The sequence below is a fragment of the Ranitomeya variabilis genome, chromosome 5 (assembly GCF_051348905.1).
Source record: "Ranitomeya variabilis isolate aRanVar5 chromosome 5, aRanVar5.hap1, whole genome shotgun sequence".
Lineage (NCBI taxonomy): Eukaryota > Metazoa > Chordata > Amphibia > Anura > Dendrobatidae > Ranitomeya > Ranitomeya variabilis.
Genome location: NC_135236.1, coordinates 562,837,133 through 562,848,495, shown reverse-complemented (window position 1 = coordinate 562,848,495; position 11,363 = coordinate 562,837,133). Strand labels below are relative to the sequence as shown.

General features: G+C 40.9%; 1 protein-coding gene across 2 annotated transcripts in view; it reads right to left on the bottom strand.

The window, feature by feature from the left end:
- Nucleotides 1-1,314: 1,314 nt before the first annotated feature.
- FNIP1 (folliculin interacting protein 1) overlaps nt 1,315-11,363 on the bottom strand; it is a 159,319-nt gene continuing 149,270 nt past the window's right edge. For both annotated transcript variants that reach the window (XM_077265971.1, XM_077265972.1), the window contains 4 exons: nt 8,046-8,214; nt 7,574-7,771; nt 7,283-7,398; nt 1,315-6,548 (listed from right to left, as the gene is read on the bottom strand). In XM_077265971.1, the coding sequence (XP_077122086.1) occupies nt 6,470-6,548; nt 7,283-7,398; nt 7,574-7,771; nt 8,046-8,214 (562 nt within the window). In that variant the 3' untranslated portion in view covers nt 1,315-6,469. The remainder of the gene's footprint in view (nt 6,549-7,282; nt 7,399-7,573; nt 7,772-8,045; nt 8,215-11,363) is intronic.

Genomic DNA, 11,363 nt, shown 5'->3' with positions numbered 1-11,363 from the left:
TTGCGGCTGCTGGACAGCCTGAATACATGTGGGGATTCCCTAGCAACCAGCAACCATGTGCTCAGGCTGGCTAGCAGCTGTAAATCATGCAGCTGCGTCAACAAAAACTACCATATATTGGTTTATTCAGTTGTGAAAAACAAAAAGACTTGAAGGAAATCTTAGTGTGTTGAATGATCATTCTAATGAACTTTTTACACCTATGCCTGTGACAGTGACAAGCGGGCCTCTTCTACATCTAGAGCAAAGAAGGTTTAGTTATCATCCCAGAAGAAGATTCTTTAAGGTACAAGCAACAATATTATTGAACTCTCTGCCACATGATATTGTAATGGTTGATTCACTAAAAAAAAAAAAAAAAAAAAAAAAAAACACAAGGAAGGCCTGGATTTCTTTACTGAAGATTGTTACATGTTATGGGACTAGATTTTGAGATGGGATGTTGATCCAGGGAACTTGTCCGGTTGCCGTAAGTGGAGTCGGGAAGGAGGATTGCCATTAATATGGGAAAATAAGCATCTGCCTCATAGGGTTTTTGGTGTACTGTGGAATAACATGTTAAGTCAGTGTTCCTCAACTGCAGTCCTCAAAAACCACCAAGAGATTGTGTTTTCAGGATTTCCTTAATACTGCACAGGTGCTGGAATTATCACCTCTCAAATACTAAGCAAATTCTGAAAACATGGTCTGTTGGTGGCTCTTGAGGACTACAGGTGGGGAACACTTAGGTTATAGGTCGAACTCAGGGGACTTCTATCTTCATTCAGCTTGAAGGCAACGTACACACATTCAGTATTTGGTGAGTATTTCATCTCCGTATTTGTAAGCCAAAACCAGGAGCAGGTGATAAATACAGAAGTGATGACGTGTTTCTATTATACTTTTCCCTCTGACTGTCTCTCTCCACTATTTGGAAGCCAGAACCAGAGGTAGAGAATTCACCAAATACTGATCATGTGAATGTGGCCCAAAGCCATGAAACCCAACAGTCTGATATAGGCTCATGTGGCTGTGGAGCTCAGGGCAGGAGACCCACTGCTACTATACAGACATCGCAGTATATTCTCACGCCCTCAATGGCGAACATGTGAAACTGGCTGCAATTTGTGTTTATATCTTGTTGAAACTAAATCAAAATGTTAAAAGGTTTCCCATACATTTTTATTCCATTCTGCAATTGTCTGTATGTCACCCTGTGAAAATGTTATATGCTCTGGCCCCCATCCCACGGTGTTACCAGGTTTGGAACATTAGCAAAACATTGAGAACGTGTGTAGACATTAGAATATTTTATTCTCATATCCTTATTGCACATAAACCACAACAGCAAAGAATGATGACTAGACGGGTATTTATTGCACAAAAATTGCCCATAAAATTGGGTTTAGTAATATAATACAGTGCATATTATTGAAAAATATTTACAAATACAGGAAGACAGCTCTGTACATTATACACATAATTTCTCCAAATAATTTAAGCATACAGACAACACCACCATTGCTTTCCAGCAATCCAGGAGGAGCAGATATTACACACATGCAGAATGAGTGGATGGTTTCTGCCAAGAATTTAAGACATTAACAAATGATCCAGAATTTGGTCAAGGCCATGAGCCTGAAAAACCTGCATCAAAGAGGAGTAGAGAATGTCAATTTGAAGCCCCCTTTATTTTATTAATGTCTTCTACTATAGTTGACCTTCATTAGACTGAGCAAAATATATTGGCAGGTTATTTTCCATTACTGCTGGTTCACTTTGAGAACACATGTAAAAGCAAAATAAGTGGTTCAACCATGCAGACCAATACTCTCCAGTGATGCAGATCACTCCACGGTGACATTTTATCCCGAAATCTTCATTAACGTAATGCAGGGCTTAATCTGCATCTGTTCACAAAAATGTTCAATAAGTAGAACAGTACCCGCAACACAATAGTAACCAAACGCTGAATAAATGATACAGGTTCACATGCAGAAACGGGGCAAGACTGCTGCATTATTACCTCGTATATCCATGCCCTCTGTTGTTCAAAATGGGATGAAGAAATGTAACTACGTGCCAGGATCTGAAGATGGCGGCAGGGGTGAAGGCCTCATCTATACAATATGCACAATGCTAATATGATAGTAGACCATCACTGGTTTTAGGTTTACAGTGATTCAAGGGGTCATTTTTTATTTTGTATTATAGCAGTGCCATTCTAATCAATATCCTTGGGGCTTACTGAGAATTACATAGCATTACAGACAATTACCGTACATCTATTATATCTCTATATCCAAATTCCAGGGACCGAATATGGCTTGAGTGAAGACAGGCGGATATTGGGATTGTATGCGTGACACCATCCAATCGGTAACATAATATAATGAAAACTAGAATCTGAGTGCTTAATTTATAGCTACTTAGCCAAGCGTACCAAAAAAATGAACCAATTGTCAGTTTGTTCCATTAAATGTTGCATGAAAAAAAATTGGAAAGCTTCTCCTCTTCCACCAAAATAATATAAAAAATGGAACTCCACAATATTTTTTTCTGTAAGATTTAGATGGAGTTTATCAGAAGAACCCATCCAGGACAGCAAGTATGGAGCCACAATATGCAGAATGTACTGCTTCTGAGTAATCTATAACATTACATACCATTATCTAGGATTTAAAGGGACTCGCCATATCATGGAGAATAAGGTGAATTGATGTAACTAATTTACATAGGCTGTGTGAGGTTATTTAAAAAAAACAGTGTTTTATTAAAAGGAGATTATCACTACAAGACTAGGTGTTATGTGTCCTGCTCAACTACTGTGGGCAACTCCCACTCCCACCACTGATTAACAGCTTTATGCCAATCTATCCCTGTACACAGAAAACTTTTATTCAGCGGTGTGGGCGAGATTACACAGGGCTCAGCTACGTATTATTTTTAATCTTTAAAGAGTCCATAATAACAGGGTCTGTACCACAGGACTGGCGTATAGCAAATGTGGTGCCAATATTCAAAAAGGGGACAAAAACTGAACTCGGTAATTATAGGCCAGTAAGCTTAACCTCTACTGTGGGTAAAATCCTGGAGGGCAGTCTAAGGGATGCTATACTGGAGTATCTGAAGAGGAATAACCTCATGACCCAGTATCAGCACGGGGTTACTAGGGACTGTTCCTGTCAGACAAATCTGATCAATTTCTATGAAGAGGTAAGTTCCGGACTGGACCAAGGGAACCCAGTGGACGTAGTGTATATGGACTTTTCAAAAGCTTTTGATACGGTGCCACACAAAAGGTTGATACATAAAATGAGAATAATGGGGATAGGGGAAAATATGTTTAAGTGGGTTAAGAGCTGGCTCAGGGATAGGAAACAAAGGGTGGTTATTAATGGAGCACACTCGCACTTGGTCGCGGTTAGCAGTGGGGTACCACAGGGGTCAGTATTGGGCCCTCTTCTTTTTAACATATTTATTAATGACCTTGTAGGGGGCATTCACTGCAGAATTTCAATATTTGCAGATGACACTAAACTCTGCAGGGTAATCAATACAGGGGAGGACAATTTTATATTACAGGATGATTTATGTAAACTAGAAGCTTGGGCTGATAAATGGCAAATGAGCTTTAATGGGGATAAAAGTAAGGTCATGCACTTGGGTAGAAGTAATAAGATGTATAACTATGTGCTTAATTCTAAAACTCTGGGCAATGAAAAAGACCTGGGTGTATGGGTGGATGACAAACTCATATTCAGTGGCCAGTGTCAGGCAGCTGCTTCAAAGGCAAATAAAATAATGGGATGCATTAAAAGAGGCATAGATGCTCATGAGGAGAACATAATTTTACCTCTATACAAGTCACTAGTTCGACCACACTTAGAATACTGTGCACAGTTCTGGTCTCCGGTGTATAAGAAAGACATAGCTGAACCAGAGCGGGTGCAGAGAAGAGCGACCAAGGTTATTAGAGGACTGGGGGGTCTGCAATACCAAGATAGGTTATCACACTTGGGGCTGTTTAGCTTGGAAAAACGAAGACTAAGGGGTGATCTTATTTTAATGTATAAATATATGAGGGGACAGTACAAAGACCTTTCTGATGATCTTTTTAATCGTAGACCTGAGACAGGGACAAGGGGGCATCCTCAACGGCTTTAAGCGTAATAACAGACGCGGATTCTTTACTGTAAGAGCAGTGAGACAATGGAACTCTCTGCCGTATGATGTTGTAATGAGTGATTCATTACTTAAATTTAAGAGGGGACTGGATGCCTTTCTGGAAAAGTATAATGTTACAGGTTGTATATACACTAGATTCCTTGATAGGGCGTTGATCCAGGATCTAGTCTGACTGCCATATGTGGAGTCGGGAAGGAATTTTTTCCCCAAAGTGGAGCTTACTATTTGCCACATGGATTTTTTTTTTGCCTTCCTCTGGATCAACATGTTAGGGCATGTTAGGTTACGCTGTGGGTTGAACTAGATGGACTTAAAGTCTTCCTCCAACCTTAATAACTATGTTACTATGTATGTAGCAACAAAAACGGATTTAATCACAACTGCGGCACCCAGTAAACTAAGTGATACATCGCTGGAATCAGGGTCTCCCTCCCTAGATCATGCTGCTCTCAGATTACCTAACAGAGCTGCTGACAGATTTCCTATAAATGTTCCTGCTTCCTTTAGAAGGCAGCTTGGTATGTACAGTAAATCTAGATATGTCTCCAAGCATCAAAACCCATTTTCTATAGCGCAGCACTGCAAAGCATAGTAATGTCCCCATCTGTAATGCTGAATTACACAGAAACAAATTTACCTAATTGCATGGGACTTATTTTCTCTGACCATGTACGAAGAAAAAAATATATATATATTTTTTTGCTAATTAAATATTAGTGAGAAATAAAATAACTAGTTACTGCATAAAGCAGCCGGGTACCTATGGATATTATTCTGCACTGGGTACAATGTCCTCTTGGAACTCTCGGGTTTTTCAGTCCGGACAATGAACCTACACCAATATATAAGTATCCTGCGTGGGCCGTTACACTAGCGCAGAGAAAAGTTTCCTGTAAGAAAAAGTTATTTCAATATTAAATCTGTAAGAAAATTCATGAATGAACCTGACAAGTGCCAGATAATAATAAAAAGTTCTACATTATTGGTAGCGCACAGAAAATAACAGACAGGATGAGAGCATGACCCCAGTTGCTCCGGAATTTACCAGTTTCCGTGTAGACCTGCAATTCTTTAGTTGGGCTCCATCATCAAATTTTGCATTCCACTAGCATAAAAGGGGTTAACAACAAATACAGCCACACTGTCCCTAAAACATATAAAATCTGATTTGCTGGATTCATAAAAAACACAGAAGAGAAAATAGTCAATCAGTAAGCACCTTACACACTCCTAGATCAGTGTAGGCATAGTGGTCAGATTGTGCCATGTCTACACAGGCGTTGGGCTACCACTGACAAGACGTCTGTAGAAACAAGTGGGTTAGTTCTTGCTGTAGAATTTATGCAATTATCTTTGCCAAGAGGTCTCATTTCTGTAAGAATACGATTTTAAAAAAATATATATTTTTTTTGTTTGTCCTTAAGTGAAGACATTTCTCTCAATACAAGCAGAAGAAATTCTGCATTCACTACAGCATGATCTCTGGGGGAAGGAGTCAGAAGAGGACCTGAGGAACGTTTGCAACTCCTGTTCTCATACCTGCTAAAGTATGAGTAGGACAGCCAAATGTTGTCAATGTTTCCAGAAATTTCCAGGAGGATGGTCAAACAAACCAGATCAGACTGTGGGTTTTTTCCGACAGTGACTTTGCCTAGGGAAACCTCCTGTTCACATTCCCCTAGGGGTCTTCCCTTCCATCTACAGAAATGTAAGATGCAAGTGGGTAATAAATACTGTGAGGCCATGTACAAGAGGCATTTGTAGGAGTCGGATTCTCTGCCCATAGTAAATAGCCATCTCTGCAATTCAATAGGATTTCGCCAATGTCAGTAAGGAACCAAATTTCTGTATTAAGTAATTTCATGTCACTTGGATAAACCTACAATACGGCTTCCATTTCCAAGGCGACCTTGTAAATAATGGACAGCCGTTCTTTGCTGAAGGTAATATTCTCCTTCTTCCATCACCTGCTCTTCCGGCATTTCAAGCTTAGTACGTAAAAGTGAGATTTGCATTGTAGAAAGCATTCATACAACGTCACAAGCAACTTTGTTCACTTTTCACCCTATTTACAAAAATTATTTTCAAAACGTTCATACAAAGAGGAAGAAAACTTTTCTGGAGTCTTTAGAAGCGCCTGAAATGCTGCAGTAATAAGGACCCCCATTTCTCCTGATTCCCAAGTTCTGTCTTCCTTCCATGATTCCTCCCAGCTAGTACAGATAATTATCTTCCTGAGCCGACCCCAAGTACTGCGATAAGACATAGTCCCCACTGGCTCCATTGTGATGACGCATCCCTTTCACAGAAGGATCTGGGCGACATACGGAGAGTGGGTGCTGGCAACTGCGGCGAGTAACGGAAGATCACTGGATTCAATTCTGGTGGGAAAAACAAACAAAAAACTATTTACTTACTACGCTACCATTTGTGGACGCTATAAGGACATACCACATGCACAATTAGATTCCAGGGGCTTCTGATAATTGTGATCTGAAAATCAAGGCTTCGATCACACAAACGTAGTGCTGGCTGTTTGGGAAACGGATTGCACACCAATATGGTCTTCGTTCACGTGAACGAACAATGTGTATGGAAAAATAAAAAAATCAGCATGTGCTTGTCTTATCTGTTTTTCAGGTAAAACTTCCCTATACATTTCAATGGGTATGGGGAAAAAAATAAAAATAGCCGTCATGTGGATACTATCCACCTGTCATTCATTTTTCACACGGACACTGCAATTCTTACCTTAGGAAACTATTTGGCTCTGTACGATTTCTTAATTATTGATGTATAAATACAAATGCAACATGGATGTCCAAAACGGATGTACAAATGACAAGAAGATGTAAACGTGAGCATGTTTGGAGGCGTTCAAACGAGTAAGTTCTAAGTCACACATGGACTGAATTCATTTTGGATGGTGCAACGAGTTGCATTTGCTCCCTGACATTTCATTCAGGTTTATGATGATGATGATGATGAAGATGATATTAAAAAAAAAAACAACAAAACCCTAACATTTCAGATGTAACGGCCAGGAGTTCAGTAAAGACGGCCATTTAAGCCACGTACTATAGATGCATAGCGGATTGTGTCAAGGAGATCTTACCCTAACACCATGCTCAGCTCCTTGACATGAACTCTGGTCTGGCCTTTTAGATATTCGGAAAGCATGCGGCTTTTGAAGTAGAGCTCTTGTAGTCGGTCTTCCAGATGCATGATACACTAAAGGAGAGAAAAGGAATTGTAAATTAAAAATGGAGATATCGCCTAACATCCCTAATAACTGCGGTGACAAGTGGGATCAAAAGTGCAAATTTCTGAGGTAATCGGCGCCATTCACCATGAGCCTGATAGAAGTCATGATATGCATAGCTTATTATCCACTAGCTATACTTACGAAGTTTGCTGATAAGTGGTGTCTGTAAAGCTGAAGAGTGGAATGAAGAAGGCTGGAGACCAGGCTGGATACCAGCACCTCCTTGCCCAACTTGTTATCAGTCGTCCTCCTCTGACTACTGGCCACTTGTACCGACCATTTATCTACGTCTGCAATAATGCAGACAGCCTCTGCAATGGGTTCATCCAAAACTGGATGCTATGGGTAAAACAAAACAAACAAGTTATTTCACCAGTGAGCAAATTACAATATTAAAGAGGTTGCCCAGCATAAAAAGCACGGTTATGGTGCAAGAGCTTTCCTATGGGTGCCTGATCACAATAATCATGTAGCTAAAACAGGCCTACGCAAACAAGCAATTAAATGAACGGCAGTCGGCAAACACTTTTGTCACCCTCCGGAATAGCAGGCTCCCCATCAGAGCCTTTTGTTGCTTGCTGGATTTCTGTCCCCAATGTGTGTGCCTTCCTACCTGCACAGCATGTGACAAGTCTGACATCAGGCACTGCCGTAACTTCTCCTCACTTCCAATTCCCTGCAGAACAAAGTCTGGTACATAGGACGAGCAATAGCCAGCTAACAAAGACCTCCCAAAGTTAGCAACATTGGGCTTTACAGAGTTGACTTCCACCAGTTTTGATCTGAAAAACAAAAAGTTGTTTATATAAGAGGTTAGAAGAAACAGAGGGTCTAACTAGAATCCACATGGAGAGACAGAGTGCCAAGACGGGGCAGTGAGACTTACAGACCAGGCAGTACTCCCCAGAGAATTGGAATATGCAAATGGCCTCTTCAGAGACAAGATGACTGGAAATCGACCACTACCTTTTGGCAATATCGACCCTTTAAAAGTGCCTTGCCAAATGACTTGGTATAAGAAGCCAAAACAAAAAGTCAATTTGCAGATATGTTTCGGAGTGTTTACCACTCACCAGTGCAACGCAGGAAATCAAAGGCTTGGCTAGGTGTGAGGTATACATACATCTATCTATCTATCTCCATACACAGTGGGGGAAATACGTATTTGATCCCTTGCTGATTTTGTAAGTTTGCCCACTGGCAAAGACATGAACAGCTTATAATTTTAAGGGTAGGTTAATTCTAGCATGTTAACATTGAGAGATAGAATAGCAAAAATAAAATCCATAAAATCAAATTGTATAAATTATATAAATTTATTTGTATTTTGTAGTGAGAAATAAGTATTTGATCCCGTACCAACCATTAAGTGTTCTGTCTCCTACAGACCAGTTACACGCTCCTAATCAACTTGTTACCAGCATTATAGACAGCTGTCTTACATAGTCACCTTTATTAAATACTTCTGTCCACAGACTCAATCAGTCAGACTCTAACCTCTACAACATGGGCAAGACCAAAGAGCTTTATAAGGATGTCAGGGACAAGATCAAAGGCATGCAAAAAGCTGGAAACGGGCTACAAAACCATAAGTAAGATGCTGGGTAAGAAGGAGACAACTGTTGGTGCGATAGTAAGAAAATGGAAGAAATACAAAATGACTGTCAATCGACATCGATCTGGGGCACCATGCAAAATCTCACCTCGTGGGGTATCCTTTATCATGAGGAAGGTGAGAGATCAGCCTAAAACTACACAGGGGGAACTTGTTAACGATCTCAAGGCAGCTGGGACCACAGTCGCCAAGAAAACCAATTGTAACACATTAAGCCATAAAGGTTTAAAATCCTGCACTGTCCGCAAGGTCCCCCTGCTCAAGAAGGCACATGTGCAGGCCCATCTGAAGTTTGCCAATGAACACCTGGGTGATTCTGTGAGTGATTAGGAGAAGGTGTGGTGGTCAGATAAGACAAAAATTAAGGTCTTAGGCAGTATTTCTCTTCCTCCAAACATGGCGAGTTGAGTTAATGCTAAAGACCCAAAGAACACAGTCCCCACTGTCAAGCATGGAGGTAGAAACATTATGTTTTGGGGGCACAGGACTACTTCACCACATCAATGGGAGAATGGATGGAGCCATGTACCGTAAAACCCTGAGTGACAACCCCCTTCCCTCCACCAGGACATTAAAAATGGGTTGTGGCTGGGTCTTCCAGCAAGACAATGACCAAAAACATACAGCCAAGGCAACAAAGGAGTGGCTCAAAAAGAGGCACATTAAGATCATGGAGTGGACTAGCCAGTCTCCAGACCTCAATCCCATAGAAAACTTATGGAGGGAGTTGAAGCTCCAAGTTGCCAAGCGACAGTCTCAAAATCTTAATGATTTAGAGATGATCCGCAAAGAGGAGTGGACCTAAATTCCTCCTGACATGTGTGCAAACCTCATTATCAGCATTGCTGTGCTTGCCAAAAAGGGTTTTGCCGCCAAGTATTAAGTCTCGTTTGCCAGAGGGATCAAATATTTATAATATATTACACACACACACACACGCGGTACGGAAAGTATTCAGGCCGCTTTAAATTTTTCACTCTTTTTTGAATATACCAAATGGCTGCAATGAAACAAATTTCATTTTTTATTCTAATTAATGTACACTCTGCAACCAATCTTGACTGAAAAAAAAAACAAATGCAGAATTTTTTTTAAATTTATTAAAAAAGAAAAACTGAAATATCATATGGTTATAAGTATTCAGACCCTTTGCTCAGACACTCATGTTTTAAACACATGCTGTCCATTTCCTTGTGATCCTCCTTGAGACAGTTCTACTGCTTCATTGGAGTCCAGCTGTGTTTAATGGTAGGACTTGGTTTGGAAAGGCACACACGTTGTGGATTCTGTTTTTGGGCTCCCTCTGGTAGTTACAGCTGGTACTGGGTGACTTTGGTGGGTTGCGGTCTCTGGTTTCCACCTGTCCATCAGAGGCTGGGTGTTTCCTATTTAACCTGGCTTTCCTGTCATTCCCTTGCCGGCTATCAATGTATCAGTGTGTCTCTGTTACCTTTGCTACCTGCTCCTAGGCCTTCAAGACAAGCTAAGTCTGGATTTCCCTGTTTCATGTTTGCTTTCATGTTTTTAGTCCAGCTTGCAGATATGTAATTCTCTGCTGCTGGTTGCTCTAGTGGGCTGAAATTACCACTCATGTACCATGAGTTGGCACATGAGTTCAAGTAATTTCAGGATGGTATTTTGAAGGGTTTTAAGCTGACCACGCAGTTCACCTTTTGTATCCTCTGCTATCTAGCTTAAGCGGGCCTCATTTTGCTGAATCTGTTTTCATAACTACGTTTGTGCCTTCCTCTCATTTCACCGTCATTATATGTGGGGGGCTGCTATTTCTGTGGGAATATTTCTCTGGAGGCAAGATAGGTCTGTGATTCTTCTGATAGGGGTAGCTAGATCTCCGGCTGGCGCGAGACGTCTAGAGTCCCCCCAGGAACGTTCCCCGGCTGCTGTTAGTTGAGTGTTGAGGTTCAGGATCGCGGTCAGCTCAGGTTCCATCACCCTAGAGCTCGTCCTGTTTTTGCCCGTGTTATGTGTTTAATTCCCTGCCATTGGGAACATGACAGTATAGCCGGCCCACAAAGTGTTAATTGTTTGGGCTGAAGCAGGAGAAAAAGAAGTGTTGAAGGGAAATTTTTTTTTTTTTTCCCCTCAGAGTTTTGCTGCCTAGCCCTTAATTGCTGTCTAGCTGCTTCTTACCTCCTCTTAACCCTTGAATGGCTCTGATCTTAGCTGTTTATCATGGATGTCCAGAGTTTGGCTTCCAGCCTGAATAATCTTGCTGCAAAAGTTCAAAACATACAGGATTTTGTTGTTCACACTCCTATGTCTGAACCTAGAATTCCTATTCCAGAGTTTTTTTCT